The sequence below is a fragment of the Pangasianodon hypophthalmus genome, chromosome 2, assembly GCF_027358585.1.
Source record: "Pangasianodon hypophthalmus isolate fPanHyp1 chromosome 2, fPanHyp1.pri, whole genome shotgun sequence".
NCBI classification, from domain to species: Eukaryota; Metazoa; Chordata; class Actinopteri; order Siluriformes; family Pangasiidae; genus Pangasianodon; species Pangasianodon hypophthalmus.
The window spans coordinates 20,272,272-20,293,469 of NC_069711.1; the positions used below are offsets into that span (position 1 = coordinate 20,272,272).

Sequence of the window (21,198 nt, forward strand, 5' to 3'; positions counted from 1 at the left end):
TCATGCAACACTGTCTTCGAGTACGACTGCTTTGAGAGAAATATGCATTAACTATTGACGATTAATGTAAAACAACTGAGATTATAAAAGAGGACAACTACACAGTGTAAATTACATTTTATTTTATTTTAAAAGATCATTTTCATATGTTTGTTCAATAGTTGATATATTCTGTTATGTTTAAATATGTTGCACCAGACTTAATGAAGCCTGTGACATATTATTAGGAGATGCAGCATGTATAGTTTTGGTAACATTGTAGTAAGGACGGATTCATGTCAGATCACTGATTGCACACTTGGTTTGTTCGAGCTACTATGTTTTACATGCGCTACAGGCTTCAGTAAATCTGGTCTCTTTTGTGAGAATAGTATGAACAGGTATACAATAAATTATATTTCATCTAGATTACTAGTTGCATTGCAAAACTGGTAACTATTATATAATCTGCTTTAAGATAAATGTACATAAAGGTCAATATGTACTGAAATGCAAAATCAGGATTATGTATATGTCATAGAAATGAGAGATAGAATAAAAGAGGCATGACAATTTCATGCATATAAATAAAGCTACCGCATTCAAAAATAAGTGCATTCAGCATGCAGTCCTCATAAATAAGGAGTTCTAGAGTATAAGGTCATCTAGATCATCTCACCTGAGATTGTACAGAGTTCTAAAAAAAAGGGGAGACATTCCTCGGGCTCTACCAACATATCAATTAGATAATTTACAGTAGGAAGCAATCAGCTAGAAAGCACAGGCCTGTCACAGAGAATTTACAGTCATTTAAATAAGCAAGACGTAAAGAGCTTAATGTAAAAATGATCATCAAAATAAATAGATTTGGTCACTCATGCTAAATTCAAGCAGAAAATCTGTGCCCTGTAAAGATGGATATGCAAACCTTCTCATTTATCATCCATGCTGTTTTGTGTTGTCCTGTGTATGTGGACTAGTTGTAGCTAGATATACTGAGAAGAAACAAAGTAAGTGCATATTTAACTAGCTACCATGTTTTTCCATGGTGTTTCCTTAGTAAGTTGATAAAAAGTGACAACACTCATTTTTTTAGGTAATCTGCCTCCATCTTTACAAACAATAAATTAAACCATGATCTCAAGTTATGCATCATTCATTATTTTACCCTAAAGTTTTTGACACTTTCAACTTCACATCACATGCAACGAAAGTCTTAAATGAGCTTTAAGACACAATGCAATAATGCATAACTTTATGTCAAGTGGAACTGTGGAGGACAGTCACCTGCATATTTTGTGGGTCTTTCATAAGACAGTCACATATGGCATTCAGAGATATAGTAAAGATGCAAAAGGAAAGCTTTGATAGTGATTAAAAAAAAAACTTCTTGATTCTTTGTAAACGACAAGCCATCATGAGGCAAACTATCTCATCTGCTATCATCCCCATAAGGTCTCTGAAATTACTAATTGTTTGTCATGCATTATAAATAAGGCTTTATAGTCTGGTCTGCAGCAAAGTTACAGCAAACAACAGAAAAGTTTTTTTTTCTAGTACTACATTTAAGAAAAAGCTAAAATAGGACCTGTGGGTTGTAGCACTGAACAATTTTAAACTATTGCTTTGATCTATCTGACAATCCAGATCTGCATCTGTTTCATCATACAAGAGACACAGGAATGTAACCGTTCTGAGTTACAGACTTTTTTTTTCATAGTTCTTCCAGCACATCCCTCCTCCACCCAGCAAGACGTCACTAACTAGTATTTTCTCTAAGGCATACTTCTACAATCTTCCAGGCATTGTGCTCTTCTCTGAAATCATATACTGCCATGCAGTTCTCAGGAATGTAAAGGTGCTCTGCGAAAAAAATGAAAAATCTCTTCAATAAAATGGTTTACTGCTTCCTCCATTTGAAGGACTTTGGGTTCTTGGCTTATACTCATTCAAAAATATTTGCCAGTTCACATGTCCAGGTTGAAGGCCCTCATGAGTAAGTCCAGGTCCCCGATGTTTGCCGCCTGGAAGAGCTCAGGCTGGTCCATCATTGAGAGTGCTATCCTCAATGCTGCCCAGATGTTTCCAGACATGACCTGGTGGGAGAGCTGCCGACTCCTGCTCTTCCTCTGCAGGCTTAATGCTGTCAGGAAGTTGCTGGCGGCTTCCCTGCAACAACAGATGAATTGCCAAGAATTGAACACATGATACTGCTAAAATTTTGCTTACAGACTCCTAAAACCTGGTTGCCTCTGCCAAGAGGCTAAAACTTGGCTGTAGATGGACCTTTGAACAAGATAATGGCACTACACTTAATATAAGGAGTATGAACGAAGTGGTCCAAGATCCATCTACTCTCCATCAAAGTTCTCAAACCTTGTTAGATATTACAGGAAGATGTATAATGTTGTTATTCTGTTCAGGGAAGACTGCACCAAGTATTAAGCAAATGGATGCCAATAATTTTGAAACCACCATTTTGCTGAAAAAATCTTCTTACTTTTGAAAAAATACTGTATACATTTACAGCATTTGGCAGACGCCTTTATCCAGAGCAACTTACAATTATCTCATTTACACAACTGAGCAGTTGAGGGTTAAGGGCCTTATTCAAGGGCCCAGTAATGGCAGCTTGGTGGTGCTGGATTTGAACTCTTTACCTGCCAATCAGAAGCCCAATGTCTTAACCACTGAGCTACCAATTTGCTGGTAGCATAATACAATTACAGTTCTAAGTATACAATTATAAGTAAAGGCTTTTGCATGTGTTACTCATGTTATAAATTTATTTTTATTTATTTACATGAATGGTAGCAATAATTCTAGAATTGAGTGTAATCAGTAGTAATGCTTCTACAGCCTTCATCACATATTGTGCTCTTTTGTAAAATCTTACATTAAACTCATCCAATAGGAGCATTCCAAATTCAGTAATATGATATGGCTAAGTGGGATGCCGTGTTGTCAGATGACACTGATTTAAAATGTAAGAGCTTGAAGATGAGATAAACGGCAGAACTTCCAGACCTGTGTGCACCCAGGTTGATGCAGCTGATGCCCAGGTTGTAGCGAGAGCGTATGAAACCAGGCTGGAGCTCCAGAGCCCGGGTGTACGCTTCCACTGCCTCCTCGCTGCGGTCTCCATTAGCTAGCGTTGCCCCGAGACGATTCCACAGCAAGTAGTCCTGTCAGTGGTGCAAAGGAATAGTTATTATTTATTTAGCTGCTCCACTTCTAGCTATAATTTTAACCATTTGAGCTTTTACCAGCTTTAACTTCTACAAATAAAAATGTACACAGTCATACTGTGCTCTCAACCTTACAAATGTAAAGTATAGAATTCAATCCAATTATATTTGTATAGCTCTTTTAATGATAAACATTTCACAAAGCATGAATCCAGATGTAGATTTAGATCCCTAATAAACAAGCCAGAGGCAACAGTGACAAGGAAAAACTCCCTGAGACAACCACCCAATTCTGGGTGACACTAGATAGTGGGATTATAAATCATCACAGTATACATATGTGGAAGAGAAAGTAAAGGAAAAAGTACTGAAAGGATGTTCATTATGAGCATTTAGCAAATAAGAGTCAGCATAGGACATTCTTTATGATTACAGCAGCAGCTCTTAGGTACAATCTACAGTATCGAGTTGAGATTACTTGTTGAAGCAATGATGAGTCTTGGGTATAAACTGTTTTTGGGAAGAGCAAATCTTTAGGCAATTCATGTGGGACCATCCTACTTCAATTTCTGGGGCCTTTGTTTGGAGAACCTTTCATAAGGAACCACATGATTGTGAAAGCACTGAAGTGTATTAAATTATACATTTTAAAGATAAAGCCATTTGCCTTTGGTATTGACATTAGAAATTTTGATACTCAAAGTGATTTAAAGTGATGTAGCTTTTGGAGCATGACGTCTATTACATTTCCACCAGTGAGTCTATGCGCAAGGGCAAATGGCTTCCCAATTTATGGTTGATTTATGGCTATGCAACTACAATGCCACTTTTTGATCTCCTAGATTTATTATCTCCTGCCATGATACTGCTGTTACGACATTGATATCATCACTGAGCTTTAATCTTCCCAACTGTAGGCATCATATATCTACATCTGACATCAGCATAAAAAAAAAAAAACCCAGAATTAAATCTTATACTTTGTACGTTATTAAAAATGAACCCCATTATCAGTTATCTTCTTGAGGTCTGTTTTCGTCCGTCCACTGAGCCTCTATGCTGCCGTGTTTCAGAGAATGCAGCTCTGTGCTCATGGCGTGTGTCTGAGCAGCTTGATGCCCAAGGGATGCCTGGTGTTGGAAATTGGCGCAGACATTATGTTTCATTGTATTGAAGAACTGAGTCCCTAAGCAGGTGGGCACACATTTCCATGTCAAATAAATGGGGAGGATTTTTGATTGTGTGCAAATGTGGCCTATGTATGGAGATTGAATAAAGCTCAGAAAACAAGGTCAAACAGAGGCTTATTACACATTCTCCTAATAATGGTGGTACAATGTAAAGCTTCACTTAAGATCAAAATGAACTGCATTGGTCCTGTGCATTGTGATGGTTTACAATTATATCTGCTCAGCTTAGTACAATCATGCTAACTATATATCCTGACACTGACTCTGTTACTCTAGCAACATCTTTCTCTGTCGCAAACTATCACAAAATGGATGTTCTGGTTTATTCAGCAAGCTCAAGTGCCTTTTAGCACCAACAAAAATACCATCAAGGGGGTTGTCCTAACCATTGATGACTCTATATGAGGAGTTCAACAAATATTAATCTTCATAAAGTCCTCATTCACAACTACATACATATTAAATTACATTCAAATACTAATGACCTCTTCTGAGTGACCAGTTATTAAAAAAAGTCATTTTTTGATAGATATAAGCCTGTTCTGTTGATTTGCTCACCTTCCTAGATGTTGCATGTTCACAGAGGCAGCAAGCTCACTGCCCCACTTAGCTTCCATAGAGTTATTATTGCACCTGGTGATCAACAGAACTGCAACAAGTGCTAATAGAGAACCATAGGGGCAGGAATCACTCTGCACCATGCACAATGAACAATTTCACTGGGGAAGGAGTAGCAGACACAAGTTTATGACTGGGTTGCCAGATTGGGCTACTTTTAATTACTAGTTTTTGGCTTAGCTTCAGGTCTTTTGTGTGGTTTTTGACATGTAGTTGGACTGGAAATTTTTCTGTAACCCTGGTTAATGATAGTAACCAGGATGATATTTTCTGACAGGAAAACATGGATAAGTCAGTTTTATATTGCAATCAACCGAATAATTAGACAAGACATGTATTTGCAAGAGCATTTTATTAGACCATCTGCTAAACTGGCCACACTCACTGGCACTGTCACTGAGAAGCCTGTAATTAACACTTCTCTTAGAATGTCTGGCCTTTAATGTGTACTGTGTATGTACCTATACCATCCTGTGTGCTGATTGTACTGAGTTGTCAAATTCAGAGGTGGTAAAAGTTCTGTAATTCTTAAGTAAAAGTGCTATTACTCATCTAAATAAATACTCTGGTCAAAAGTTAGGGTACACTTTCAAATTCTTAAATTTACTAAAAGTATGCAAGTGAACGTACAAGAAAGATTCATAAAAGATAAGGATGTCTGTCTCAAATCACACAGGGGATTTACTTACTGATGGTAAATTAGTGCCCCTTTCACCAAGGAACATGGGGAAATATTAGTCTCTAATGTAGTAATTACCTCTGACAATACAAATTAGCTGAATACTAATGGCTAGCTGTCACAATACAAACTTCCTTGGTGTACAAAGTGTACATATCCACAGATAGAATACAGTGAGGTCTCATACTAGCTGTCACATGTATTGAAATTTCTTGAAGCTGACTGATGCTAAAATGTCACCTTTTGAATTTAGAAATGTATAATTACAGAGAAATGTAGTGAAGTAGTGTTTGAAATTGTAGTGACTAAACAGTAGAGAAAAGGCATTAGGTGAAAGAAATACTCAAGCAAAAGTGTACTGTATAATTAAGTACAGTAACAAAGTAATAATACTTTCTTAACTCCCATATCTTCTGAAATTATTGTTTTGTAAGAACTGTAATTATTAAATTTATTATTTAAATCTAATTATTAAATGTAGATTTATTAAACAGGTTTGTTTCCTTATTGTTCTGTGGTCCTATGTGTGTTTGTATATAAATTATCATGTGTGTGCTTTGGGGCTTTGTGAAGTCTTGCATTTGTTGAAACTGCAGCTCTAAGCTGTGGCCTCCATGTCCATGGTCCTAGTTCACTTGTCTCAATGATATCTTATTCCACAGTTTTTTTGCTTTTGACCTCGGCCTGCTAGTTTTTGGATATTGATTACGGATTTGCACATATTGATCCTGTCTGCCTGGGCACTGACCCCTGCTATGAAGTCAATGATTTAAATAAAAAAACTTGTATCTAGAGCTGCTTTTACCTTACTTAACCCCCCCGCCCCCCATGCCTCTCTCTCTCTCTCTCTCTCTCTCTCTCTATATATATATATATATATATATATATATATATATAAATACAATCTTGAAGGAGTTCCCAGAGGTTGTTTCACACTTTTTTGTTTAGTACATAATTCCACATGTGTTCTTTCATAGTTTATATATATATGTATATATATGTATACTCACTTGTATACTCACTTGTACCTATTAAAGTCGACGGTGGGGGTATATATATCCCCCACCGTCGACTTTAATAGGAACACCTGTAAACTTTAGAGATCATATTTTCCCCCCATTCTGATGTTTGATATGAATTACTGATTACTGAAGCTCTGGATCTGTATCTGCATGATTTTATGCATTGTGCTGCTGCCACATGATTGGGTGCTTGGATAACTGCATAAATGAGCAGTTGTACAGGTGTTCCTAATAAAGTGGATGGTGAATGTATATCTTAGAGCAGTGCTATGTGATATGTAACAGCAGCGTGTCAGCAGAATGAGTACCTCTGGCCGGACAGACAGCGCAGCATTGAAGGCATCTACAGCCTTGTTGAACTCAGAGCTAAGGTTATAAAGCACACCCAGGCCTGTCTGCAAGTCCGGGTCAATCGTGTCTGGGTTCTGTTGGGCCGCTTCCAAGAACAGCTCCTTCAGCTCAGGCAGCAGAGAGCTGAAATGATTGAGAGGTAGAGATATGGTAAGACAGATACTGGATCAGAGACTGAAATCGCAGAGCTTCTACACTACACAAAATAAATAATTCTAGCTATTATTACACTACCACTCATTTTGGAGCTGAAAGAAAGAGCGTAAGTTATTTTGTTTACTGAAGTGAGTCATCGATGAACATTCCATTGAACCAGCCTATCATTTTTCAAACTTTTGGCAATCCAGTTGTAACATTTGTTTTAAAATACCTAATACATTATCTTTATATGAATTATCAACAACAAAAATAATATTTACATAAGTAGATTTCTCCCTTTGGGGGTTTTCCTGATGGTACCTTTGTGTGTGTACACAGGTGGGAGTGTAAATAATGATTTGAAAATTTATAAACAAAATCAATCCATTTTTATTTCAGTTCAAATAAAATTTTTTTTGGTATAGAAATGAAATAAAACAAATAAAACAGTTAAAAACCCCTTACTCTCACTTACACTACCAGCCAAAATTTTGCCTGCTCACTGAAGGCTTTTCTTCCTTTTTACTATTTTCTACTAATTTAAGATAATAATGAAGACATCAGCATTCTGAAATGTTTTCACTGACAAAAAGTGTTAAACAACATTTTAATTCTTTGCAGTATTCCTGATGAAGTTTTGCACACTCTTCTAACCAGCTTCATGAGGAAGCTTCACCGCAGGAGCAATCCCTAAACTTCCTAAACAGACCAGACTCTTCACTGCTTCTCCTAAGTTCTACATGAAACCTACTTGTTTGATTTACTTTTAATTTACTTTTTTAATTTAAATTAATTTACTAGTTTTAGTAAATATGAAGGTAAGTAAATAAAATGCATTTTGATTAAGAAATAAATTTATATATGGGACACCTAGTGTGTCCAGACTTTCAACTGAGAGTGTATTAAATTTGTTGGTTAAATTCTTCTTTCAAAATTCAGAGCGAATTCAAAATCATAAAAACATGTTTTGCAAACCCGATTTATCGTGTCCTCACCATGCCATGGGTGCGGAGTAGGAGAGGCGGCGTGAGTTTGGTGAGCCCTGCAGGTTATTGCGGTTCTTCAGGAGGTGTTTATATTTGGGGTTATGTCTCAGCCAGCCCAGTAGTGCCTCACATGCTTCCTGCTTCATGCCCGTGTTGGTCAGGCTCACTGCCAATGCCATGAGGGCCTGGAGGTTGTTGGGGTGGAGCTCCAGACACCTGCACATGTGTACGCACATTTCAAAGACCAAAGACACACACAGACACGCACACATACACGCAGTCGTCAGGACTGAATCAAATGGACTACAGCTTTGATGGACACTAATTAGCTCACAAGCAGCATAATGAGTAGCAGATGTTTCCTTTTTAATTTACAGGTGACTACCTGCACCATCTCATGTGGTTAGACTTCAAGTTGTACAAAAAATGCTTTATAAATTTACATTCACATTTACATTACATTAAAATTATTATAATAAAGAAATATTATAATAAACTACTGGAAAATAATACTGTCCCACTTTATTATAATTGATAAGACTTATAACAAGCCAAATCATTATTTTTAATTTTGAGCAGGGAAAACAGATATATCTTAGTGACTATTTCACCAAATGGATTACTGACATTTTGTACCTGAAGATGAAACCAGGGATTCTTAGAAATAGAAGCTGAAACTCAGGCAAGTGTCAAGTATCACACACCTCCTTCACACAGCCCTGAGCCATCTGGACATCAGGAAGGGAAATTATGCTAAAATGCTGTTTGTTGAATACAGTTCAGCATTTAACACTACTGTATAATTCCCTCCAAACTCACCAAGTTGGAGGACCTGGGACTTAGCCCGTCCCTGTGTCAGTGGATCTCCAACTTCCTGACAGGCAGACCACAAGCAGTATGGGTGGGCAGACATGTCTCACCCTCCCTAACCCTCAGCACTGGAGCCCCCCCAGGGTTGTGTCCTGAGCCCCCTGCTGTACTCATTGTACAATTATGACTGTGTGGCCACTTCCAACTCTACCACCACTGTCAAGTTTGCTGACGACACTGTTGTGGTGGGCCTGATCTTTGATGATGATGAGAAGGCCTACTTCTGTGTGGAGGAGTTTAAAAGCCTGGAGAACTGGTGCCAGAAGAACAATCTCCACCTGAATGTCAGCAAGACACAGGAGTTGACAGTGGACTTCAGCACAAAGCAGGAGAGGAGCTACCATCCCCTTAAGATCAACGGTGCCCCAGTGGAGAGAGTGGACACTTTCCAGTACCTTGGTGTTCACATCACGCAGGAGCTGTCACGGTTCTATCACATTAACACTCTCGTGAAGAAGGCCTGTCAGTGTCTTTACCACCTTAAACTGCCCTCTAAGGTGCTAAGGAACTTTTACACCTGCTCCATTGAGAGCATCCTGTCAGGAAGCATCACAGCCCGGTTTGGGAACAGCACCAAGCAGGAGCTCTCTGACCCGCAATCTATCTACAGCAAGCGGTGCTGGACCAAGGCCAGGAAGGACCTCAGCCATCCAAACAATGGACTCTTCTCTCTGTTATAGCACTTATATTATATTTAGATATTTTTCCTTTTTCTACTTGTATACAAGTCAATTCTGGTTCATGTAAATTCTATTTTTATGTCACGGATAGTCGTAAAAACCATCTGTATGGTTGTGTGTGTGACCAATAAAATTTGAATTTATTTTATTTATGAAATTATAATAGTTTGTTGTATTAAAACCATTACTACACTTACTACGGGCTGTCATTCAGCCTGTGGGTTGCATGTAGCGCTTTATCCAGGTGCGGCTTCTTTGGGAACAATTTGTTGATGCAGCAAAATAAGCACAATATTTGGCCATATTGTGTCTGAAATGTCAGTTACTCAATTTGTTGTTTACAGAACTGTTGTATAAAAGCAATATCACACTCACAATCTGCTGTTGTACTGAATATCAGCACAGCTGTGATTACCTACGGCAATCTGAATCAGTCACACACACACACACACACACACACACACGCACACACTTTACTATTCTCACTAGAACTGGCTCTAAATCCTGCCAAACATCTCAGATGTTGATGAAATGCACTCCATGAATTTCGAGTATGTGATTAATAGCACTAGAGTTTTATGAATACAGACCACTGATGAATTTATATAAAACTACCTTCTAAAAGAGCCAACTCATTCACAAATGACACGTCTCTAATTATCTCAAAAGGATTTTAGTTTGGAGTGAAGTAGCACGGTCGTAACCTAATACTCTTTTAGGAAATGAGCTAGCTAACAGTAATTCAAGGAAAAACAGTACCTCACCAACTAGATAAGCTAGTTAATTTTGTAAAAGAAAGATCCATTACAGTTAGTGGAGAGTCAAAGGAGCTGGACAGCTAATTTAGCTAAATGTTTTGGAAGTGAATTTCTAAAGTTAACAGCACGTTAAAAAAAAAAACTTCATAGTTTAACTTTACAGTTAAAAATACCTGTAAAATAACAGATTTTTTCCCCAGTGTATCACAAGCTCACTTGTGCTTTCTTTACAACACTTTCCACAAAGTGGTCTGGGAAATGCAACATGACTGAGAGAAAAAAAGCACCAAAAACACTAAGACCTTCCCATTAAATTTAATTAGAATGTTATAGAGTCTTATACTATACAACAGAATATAATATTTGATTTAATTTATAAAGACATGATGGTGTAGGGTGATTACTGAGCTTTGAGAGCGTAACCGGTGATTAACACAACCAGATGCACTTTCACGGCTGGTTGCTCAGAGGAACCTCGTGTAAGATCATGGCCCCTCTGTCTGCAATAAATGTAATCTCCCAAAGGCCTTGCTGCTTATAAAATGCAATTTTAATAGGATCAACAAGTTATTATGGTTCTCTACTGAAAGAAGGAGAGGAGACAGCTGAGAAATACATTCTTTTCCGCTTAGATAATTATGCAAATTGTTTTATAGCTACATTCTTATCTTTGTGCATGTGATTTGCTCATAGCTATGCATGCTAAATGTTCAACGAAAGAGAATGAGTTAAGGTGTGATAAAACCTTTAAAGCATCCATTTAACTAAGTTATTAGATGCAACCAAAAGACACAACCAAAAGGTAATTTTTCAGTCCTGACAACAGTATATAACTTTATTTTTCTTCACTTTTATTCACACCGTTTTCTTCACATCGTTTTATGCTTTTGATGGAATAGTGTGTTTTTTTTGTGAACACCAGCTGTTCAACTGTTTCAAACCTGTTCAGAGCAAGTTCCATCGTACAACTTTTTTCTTTCGAACTTTTCTTCATACCATTTTATGTTCGCCAGCGTGCTTTTGAATGAATAGTGTTCTATGTGAACACTATACCCCAGCTTTCTGAAAGTCGTTCCCAACAGGAAAAACAACATGACGCAAACCCTGGGGAGTTGTGTGTTGGCACCTCCTTACCTCTGGAGGGAGACAATCGCTGCCTGCTCATTCTCATTCTCTGCCTGTGTGGTCCCCAGGACTTGCCAAGCCTGAAAAATACAATGGAGATGGAAACGTTGAACAGTAGGTTTATCACCTCGACTCCAGTGAGGGGAACGTGTTGGTGCAGACCACAGCACAACTCAAGGGAACCTGACAATTTCTAGCAAAGCTGAAGAATCTTGAGTCTTGTCTAAATGATTAATAGAATAAATTTCCCTCTGATGTTGCCCATCCTTTGCTGCTGCTGCTCAGTAAGTCAAAATCAGAATCAATTTTACATTATGTAAGGAATAAAACAAGACGAGGCATGCTATTATAGGAAAATAACCAATGATAGGGTGGTGTGAGGTGGCCCAACACAAAGCAGATTTTCTTAAAATTACTTATCTATAAGAGTATTTCCCAAAGGGTTTTCAATTTGCCAATACTAGTAATTTTTATTGATTAAAGAATGACACGTTGTATTTTTTTTATCCGTTTATAGATACATTTATTGTTGTGGAAGGTCTGTGAAACAAGTTAGTACCTTGTATCACTTAGATTATAGCAGTTATAAACAGTTGTTCCATCACCACCCTCTCTTTTTAGCTCTTTTTAATAAGACTAAAACAAAACACAGTTTGTCATGTACCACAAAGATCTCTGTCCTGAAGATTTCTTGTGGCAGAAAACCTAAAGTTACAGCTTCCACTCTGTAACAAAGCACTGTTACAAAATGCTGACACTGGACGCTCCTTCCATAAATGTTAAGTAAATGTCTCCTTACAGAAGCTTACACTTATTTTTCTTTGTTAATTAAGAACATTTTAAGCTGTTTATTATTAAGTTTAGATATGTGGTAAGTCTCTACTGATATCATCTCAATATTTACGATGTTTTGTAAAGAACAGCATGTTAATGGTTCTCAGAACACTTCCTTTGGATCATTTAATGCAGTTATGATATTGTAATTGCCATGATGCCACTGTTATACTAATTAAACTGCAGTGTTGGCTTACGTGGGCCTTTATACATCCAATAGCTCTGGGGTATATTCAAGAGAATCAGTTACTAATTAGCCTAAATGTATTCCAGCAGCAGTGGGGGATAATCCTCCTTGTTTCTAAGATAGAATATTAAAAAAAAAACACGAATCCAGAGTGAGGAAAGGTCTGGTACTTTTTTCTATTGCCTGATCCAGCAAAAGTGAAGCTCACTTTGGCTGTCCTGTCAGGGCAGGCATACACTGCCTTCTTGAGTTCTCATCATGCAACTCAGTTAGTAAATAGCTCACAGTGTGAAAACTCAAACCAGTGCAGCATAGCTGTCAGGGTACATGCTGATTTTTCCATGGTACTGAGGGATTAGTTTCATAAACCAGCCTCAGCTCTTTTCACCCATAGGTCCAGTTACCTCTGAGTCTTGAGGGTCCTGCAAGATAGCAGCCTCCAGGAGGAGAACAGCGTTTGGCAGATCTCCCTCTCTGGCCTTCCTCAGCCCCTCCTCAAATGCATTTGGCCAGTCTTTATATGGATTGTCTGTGTGGAAGTAATATCCCTGAAACAGAAAATGCTCAAGGCATTAAAACTGATATACTGAGATGAAATTTAAATCGCTTTTTTAAAAGATAAATACATGGGCCTTAAGGCATGGCTCAATGTGGTGAACCTTTTCATGAGGAGAAACCGTAGAAGGAATCTGGGCCTGCTCATTCTCTGTAAGCCAGTTTCTGCGAGCCAGTTCTTCCCACTCAGCCTGCATCTTGTCCCAGAACTCAGTGTCTGACTGAAACACAAATTCGAACCAAGAAGAGTTGAATATGAACTTCACAGATCTGCATCAACCAAACTCCCTGCAGTCAGCAATCTGAATAATGAATCACTGTGCATTAATATTGATGAAGGAAAGTCATGCAGGTGAAACATTGCTGCAATTTCTGATTGCTTGCATGTACAGAAAGTGAGCTACTGTACTAAAGTAGCCACATGGCTAAAGTACTGTTTCATTTTTTTTAAAAATATGTCAGTAACATTATTTAAGTATGTAAAGTCAGGGCACACTTTTTCCAGTATATTGGACACAATGAAGTGGTGCTTTACCTCATGAACTGCACATTTTTTACATTTTACCTGATTCTACTCATCATATGATTATAAAGCCCTTCAAGCTCTTCATAGCCACATTAACAATATTCTGTGCACTTCTGGGTCTGAGAACCACTCATGTGATGGTGGCTGAGTAGTTCTTTGAGCTATAACAAATTAGATGGGATGTTATTTTGTTCAGCACTGTCCCTTGTGTTGCAGAGATAATTGCTCTTTTACGGTCCGTGGTGGGCACAGCGTTGTTAAGCGTCCAATTATTATAATTGGACGACCCCCTGTCAACTCTGCGCAGTGACAGTCCGACTAGTCAAAGGGCAAAGTTGAAAGCTCATTATCTCCCCTGTCCTGGAGCTACGTCTCTGACTGAATCATTCAGGAGGTGAGTATGGAAGGTTATAAGGATCCTTAGCACATCTGAGCTGCTGAGATGAGAGGCTCTTCATTCACTGGCATTTAAAAGTTGGCCTTTGTCTAAAATGTCGAAGTAAGTGCTGTTTATCTCTTAATTATTTTTTTTTTATAAGTGGCTATACTTTTCCTTTTTATTACTATTAGTCCTCCTGGAACCCAACAAGCAGTGTAAAATACCCCAATCACTCACTAACAACCAGAAGACAGCTCTGGCAGTAATAAAAACAAACTTGCTGATTTGTCACTCTTGCTGTAAGTAATGAAGTGAGACTAAGACCTCCACGAGCCAGTATGGGGCCAGTACCAAGAAAAAAGGCAGATAACCTTATAGTAGCTGTCAGTTAAGACAGATGTCAGTTTGGAAAAGCTCTTCTGATACTTTGGTGAGTCTAGAGATGGGAGGCAGAGAGACAAAACTGTATGATTGTAATAAAGCCTGACATGCTGCCAGCAACTCAGCTGCCCATGACAGAAGGCTTAACTGGGGGCCAGGCACTGCAGAGGACAAGAGGGCACCAACACCAACAGGGGAATGACTCTTTTCCAATTATTTACTGTTTTTTTTTTAGCACAAGCCCTATTACGATCACTTCTTGCCATGCTGCAAGCCTACTGGTAGTAAGTTTTTAGACTTCTTTGAGGAGCATATCTGTGTTTAAACTGTAATTTAATCAGCCAAAAAATTATGCATCACTGACATTTCGACTTTGACAGAAGGCTTGTTCTGCAGTCATAAAATATGCTTCCAGTTGAGGCACTTTAATGCTTCACTGTCTAATGCACTGTTTTTAAGCATAAAGCAATCTGTGAAGTATGAAAAAAATGACAAATGATTATGGTCTGTACACTAATTTATGACTTCCACAAAAGAGAAATTCATATAAGCGTTAATGTCTCCTTAAGTAAATATATTTCAGCTGAACAATTAAACTAATGCAGGGGATGGACCAGACTGGGTTCAAGATTGAAATAACAAAATGATCTGGGTGTGAGACAGGAATACACTCAGAATGGGATGCCAGTCCTTCACAGGGCACCATGCACACACATTCACATCATGCATACCCAGTCCACCTAATGGCATGTTTTTGAGAGCTGAGAGGACTGACTGGAGAACCTGGAGGATACCCACGTGTACATGGGGAGCACCTGAACAGAAACTCTGAGGGCCCTGGTGCTGTAAGGTGGATATGCTACCCGCAGTGCCTCATGCCACATATAACTCACTAGTGTGGATGAATAAAATTAACCAGCTTACTTGAATTATTTGAAAAATCTAAGTTCAAATTGGATTGTAAAGTTGATGTCATTTATATATCCGATATTCATTTATTATTGTGTAAAGTCATTAATACAACTAAAGATGGAACTAGATAAATTAAAGCAAAAAAGAGACAGATGGTTAAGTCTTATGTGAAATATGTGAAATTTACTCCTTTTTGGTGCAATTTTTTTTAGCTGAATATATTACTCAAACTCCGTTGCAGTTGTAATCAGAAAGATAAATGAGGTGAAATGTTTCTTTACAGGAGTTGCTTTCAAAAGAAAACCACTACTAACAGACTTTGGCATTAGAATACTTCATGATTATCTAGAAGCAAAGCAATCGACAACCTGTCAAACTCTTCATGGTAAAATCAGCCCCTGCTGTGGAAAAAAGCACTACCTGTCATTCTGTATCAGCTAAAACCCAGTTTGATAATAGAAAGCAATTTAACCAACTGTGAGGTGAAAGGTGTATTGTTACAGATGAGGATCTTCTCATTCTTCTCAACTCTTCGTTGCATTCTTGAAAGACAGTGTAATTTTTATGCTAAATATGCATCGTGTGAGCACTGTCCTTAAAGTGGGTCCTTAAAGTGTCAACAACAGGCTCACATTTTCCCAATAATGCTTGCATACCACCTAAGTGGAGTAGACAACTGCTACTCTAGTCACATTAAGTAAAAATAAATGACCTGTACCTGCACTGATGGCACTGTCACCGAGAGGAGCAGCCCACATCATGTTAATCTGATTCTCTCCTGCTGTTGCTCCTACCTGCTCCTAATGAGTGCAGCATGGCTTCATTTGCACATTGTCTTTTGTACATGTGAAAAAATAGGCCTGGGTGGTCACAGCTCTTTTCCCCTGGTGATCTCTTTTTCAGAGTGCGCCAAATTAAAATATGAGGTAAGCGTTTTAAAGGGTCCAACCACCCACGCAGGTCATTTCACTTTCATAGGCCCTGGGAAGCATTATGCTGGAAAAGCACCTTAACCACAAATTTCTTTGTATCCTGCTCTAATGTGCAGCACTGGCTGGAGCTTAACAGCTATTCATTTTTAGTCCCTGTGCTATTTCTTTGTTCCGGACAGCCGGCAATTACACAAATGAAATGGATTGGAAAAAAGCCCGCATGCCACAGGATGTAGATTTCCAGACAACTAAGCTCTGCACGAGGTTCTTAATTAGAACAAATGTATGCAGATAAGAACCTACACAGAACGCTCAGAGATATTGGGAGCTTAAGTGTCTCAGTATGCAGGATGCCATGATCAATGAATCTTCCATTTGCACTCAAGTGCCCTTGGGTAAGGTTACTTATTGGAAATAATATCGTCCACTCACAAACTCACTCAGCACTGCAGCAAACTGGAGCTCACCAGTGAAACCAGGCACTCTGAAGTGTTTCAAGTGATAATATAAAAATGCTGTCTGGAAGTTCCTTCTGGAGTACCCCTCTCAATCTCACATCTCCTTTAAATATGTCCTCTTTCAGTCATTTACAGCCACCAATCACTTGTCTTTGGCCTTCCCGTGCCCTGCTAATGCAACCACATGTAATACAATAGCAGGTGGGTCTCCTACAACAACCACAGCAGGCGAGGTCAGAGCATACATATCAACACCTTCAGTGTAGTAATCCAGAGTTTTTATTTCATGTTGCAGGCTGTAAGTGATTAAAACGTAATATTAAGAACATGAGATATGGGTGTCATGGTGGTGCAGAGGGTAGCATTGTTGCCTCACAGTTCCAGGGTCCCTGGTTCAATCCTTAGATCAGGTTACTGTCTATGTGAAGTTTCTTTGCATGTTCTCCCCATGCCCCTATGGTTTTCTTCCACTTTCTCTGTTTTCCTCCCAAAAGTATGTTCCTAGGTGGATTGGCTGGGCTAAATTTCCCTTAGTGTAACCGAGTGTGTGCTCTGTGATAGACAGGCTGTGTTCCTGGCTCGCACCCAGTGTTCCTGGAATAGGCTCTGGATCCACTGCGACATGTTTCTGTTATTCACTGATAATTTCACATCCCTAAAAAAAATCTTTTTTGGATTCTTGACACCCAGAAATTACACAGATGTTTTCATCTAAGCTATTCATAAGATGTGTGACAATCATACAACCCAATTTCACTGTTGTCAGTACATCATCCACTTACAACTTCACATTCTAAACATGACAACATTAAATGACATTACACTGCAGAGGCAATGGAAGTCCAAAATCCAAATGTAAATTTTAACCTTTGTTTTTAAGACCAGTGCAGAGATATTGTTATTTTTTTTTTAAAAATTCACTTGATGTGCTTGTTCTTTAAAAAGTTTTGTAGAAATCCTGCAGCATATTTCAAGGGGCATATTTATTTTTTGACATTTATTGATTATGCCAGTTTGGCACACTATTCTACATATGAAAATAATATAACTATTCAAATTTCTTTATCTTGGTATGCCTTTATAACAGTATATCCTCATCAGACAACTAACTCCATTTTTCTGTGGAGTTATCTGGATTTATGGCTTACTTCCACTGCTGCTTTGGCACGCTCAAACTCCTCCTCGAGGGACTGGTTTCTGGATAGGAGCCCTCCACCCCACCTCTGATCTTTGCTCAGTCGGCCCTGTCTCACACACACACACACACACACACACACACACACACAAATAGACAGCACGAGTTAGACAGCATGTGGGTAAACCTCTACAGTCCTTCCCTTCCGAGAGAAGAAAAAACTCTGGCCTTGCAGAGCTCTGATGCATTAACAGATCACACTCACGCCCCTCTCAAACACTCCGCTGTCTTCCTCTGACATCCTTTCATCAGCCACTCGACTTAAACTGGCCCTGAACTGACATGCTGACATGCCGCAGTCAGTAAATGGACATTTGCACATTTTCTCTGTGTGCATGTATGAATATTGCATAGCTTTATCTTTAATTTGAATCAGGAAAAAGGCATGACATTTCAGAGAAGCACACGGGTAGGCATGCTACATGTGAAGCAAAGCAACTAATTTCGTAAAAACAGAACACAAAATGTTGCAGTGGCTTGTATAAATCCCTAATATAACCTACAGCCTAAAAATAAACATTATATAAAATCCATTTGTCTCACTGCTGTACAGCTTTTTAAAATCAATCATTTTAGTTACATTAAAATCATGTAAAACATCCGGTAGCAACTTGATTACTTATACTTTCAATTTCAGTATCAGTTACTCTGTCCCTTAGTCCTTGAATCTTCTGTCATTCTGATATTAAAAGTAAAAATAAAATGAATTTAAAAAGTTATTTAATATTTCTCATTATGATATTATTATGTAATAAACATAAGATGAATAAGTCTATTCTATACAAACTTACTAATGTCAACCTTTAAAACTGTCATTCTACTGGCAGATAATTTTGCTTCTTTCTAGACATAAACACTTGAAAGCAAAGCAACTGCCAAAAGAATAAGATAATTTCAAGCTGAAAATGATCAATAATGTCTAGAAATAGGTTCAATAACCTTATATTTGGTTAAAAACAATCAAATAAATAGAAATATTAGTTCAATTTACCTATACTCAAGATATTTACATCATTTTTTGCAGTGTAGATCCCTTTTAAAATTAAACAGAACCCCTGTCTATCAAAAGCAGACCTTTGCTACCTGAATTCAATCTTCTGTATAAGTAAGTCTCACAGAACAAAGAGCACAGGAGGGGGTGGTTTGGACCTGCCTCATTGGACATTCATCAATTGCCAGGGTTAAGGTATTAAATGGATTTCAGGAAGTTATAATGGAGGTCTCTGAGCAGACAATCAGTCTCGCTTTAGCATGCTGTAACCCTAGCCTGTGTCTTGATGACTAATGTGCTCCATCAAACTCTGAGTCAGAGCAACAATTACCCTAAACATTGCCCTTTCCATTTTTGTGGCCCCTCATTGTTAAGAACCCAATCATGCAAGACTTACACTGATGTGAGCAACTACTGTGCAAAAGGCCCCTCATGGCAAGCTCCCTAAGATCCAAAGGAAACTTTTATAATGCCAGTTATGCCATTTTCTATTTTATAGCACATTCTTAATGTCCAACAGATTCCCTTACTGTCATTGCTGGATTTTTATATATGAACAAAATAATGAAGACCAGATATACGAACGTATTTGCACTTGGTTTCAGGTACAAATAGGTCGCTTTCTGAGCAAAAAATCTTGGGTGTTATGTACTATTGTACCATGTGCCTAAACTTTATGTTAAATCTTGGGTGTTATATACCATTGTACCATGTGCCTAAACTTTATGTTAAATCTTGGGTGTTATGTACTATTGTACCATGCGCCTAAACTTTATGTTAAATCTTCGGTGTTATGTACCATTGTACCATGTGCGTAAACTTTATGTTAAATCTTGGGTGTTATGTACTATTGTACCATGCGCCTAAACTTTATGTTAAATCTTGGGTGTTATGTACCATTGTACCATGTGCGTAAACTTTATGTTAAATCTTCGGTGTTATGTACCATTGTACCATGCGCCTAAACTTTATGTTAAATCTTCGGTGTTATGTACCATTGTACCATGCGCCTAAACTTTATGTTAAATCTTCGGTGTTATGTACCATTGTACCATGCGCCTAAACTTTATGTTAAATCTTGGGTGTTATGTACTATTGTACCATGCGCCTAAACTTTATGTTAAATCTTGGGTGTTATGTACCATTGTACCATGTGCGTAAACTTTATGTGCGGTGCGACACTATGCAAAGTGCAACTCTCTCCTCATACGTATGTATCGCCCAAAAACTAGTACGTCAGTGCAAAAGGGGGGGTGGGGGGCTGTGTTACACTCTGAAGTCATAATGACTATGCCCTACCCCACCCTACAGTGTGACTCCTTTTGCAGGGGTCAAAAATCAGAAGCCAACTTGGACACAACTGAACGAATGCGCTTGAGTCAAAGCCAATATTTAACTGTCACACAATTGACTGATGAACTGAAGAACAAGTATCACAATTTAAAAATCAACAGATGGACTAACCCTTTGTCTCTCAGCGCTGGTCCTGGAGTATCCTTGCCATGGCCATTTTGATGTTTACTCTGCACGCAACTAATTAGCCTGAACTCGGCTGAAATTACCAAGTTAGAGGAGGGAAAACAACAAAATGCACAGGGTGGTGGTACTCCAGGACCAAGAGTGAGAAACACTGGACTTCCCACTGTGCCACCAATTTCATTTAAACTGATTTTGATTAAATTCACTTTCATCATTCAATACTTTACAAATACATGACAGTATGAAATGTGCCTTCTAGAGCATCGTTAAAGTGTGACCTGTAGTTTACTTGCTGTAGTGGACACCTTATACTGTAGTAAACACAGGAAGAAGTTTCTGAATAATTAATGAGCTATCAATCTAACAACAGATGCTGTAGCAACATGAATAGCAGCCCAGCAGACCTGCATGCTCCAATGAGGACACAAGCGCATAACATTTGTACCCTGTAGCACCACAAAAAAAAAACAAAACAAAAAAAAAAGACTGGATGCAAAGTATCACTTAGATTAATAAGGCTTTTTTAAATTTCAACTGATGCTGGCACGACACAGTCCTTTTTTTAATTAATAAAAAACATTGTGGTGATGCTGTTGGCATGGCATGGTGCAAATGCATATACCGGTCAGCATGTCATACAAACAAGCATAGAGAGGCTTACATGTCTTCCACTAATATACTGCTTGTTGAGCTGTAATGACAGAATTCTACGAGTTAGCAGATAATTAATCAGCACATATAATTACATGTGTTTACAGTATAATACAGCATTTAAAGCATAGCTT

The 21,198-nt window shown here is 38.3% G+C and overlaps 1 protein-coding gene across 4 annotated transcripts in view; it reads right to left on the minus strand.

Annotated features, from left to right (window-relative positions):
• Positions 1 to 32: 32 nt before the first annotated feature.
• pex5la (peroxisomal biogenesis factor 5-like a) overlaps positions 33 to 21,198 on the minus strand; it is a 70,026-nt gene continuing 48,860 nt past the window's right edge. For 3 of the 4 annotated variants that reach the window (XM_026917418.3, XM_026917411.3, XM_026917435.3), the window contains 9 exons: positions 21,075 to 21,104; positions 17,897 to 17,992; positions 13,265 to 13,381; positions 13,010 to 13,153; positions 11,594 to 11,664; positions 8,161 to 8,367; positions 6,985 to 7,150; positions 3,007 to 3,164; positions 33 to 2,148 (listed from right to left, as the gene is read on the minus strand). In XM_026917418.3, the coding sequence (XP_026773219.1) occupies positions 1,947 to 2,148; positions 3,007 to 3,164; positions 6,985 to 7,150; positions 8,161 to 8,367; positions 11,594 to 11,664; positions 13,010 to 13,153; positions 13,265 to 13,381; positions 17,897 to 17,992; positions 21,075 to 21,104 (1,191 nt within the window). In that variant the 3' untranslated portion in view covers positions 33 to 1,946. The remainder of the gene's footprint in view (positions 2,149 to 3,006; positions 3,165 to 6,984; positions 7,151 to 8,160; positions 8,368 to 11,593; positions 11,665 to 13,009; positions 13,154 to 13,264; positions 13,382 to 17,896; positions 17,993 to 21,074; positions 21,105 to 21,198) is intronic. The other variant, XM_026917428.3, reaches the window with a different exon arrangement.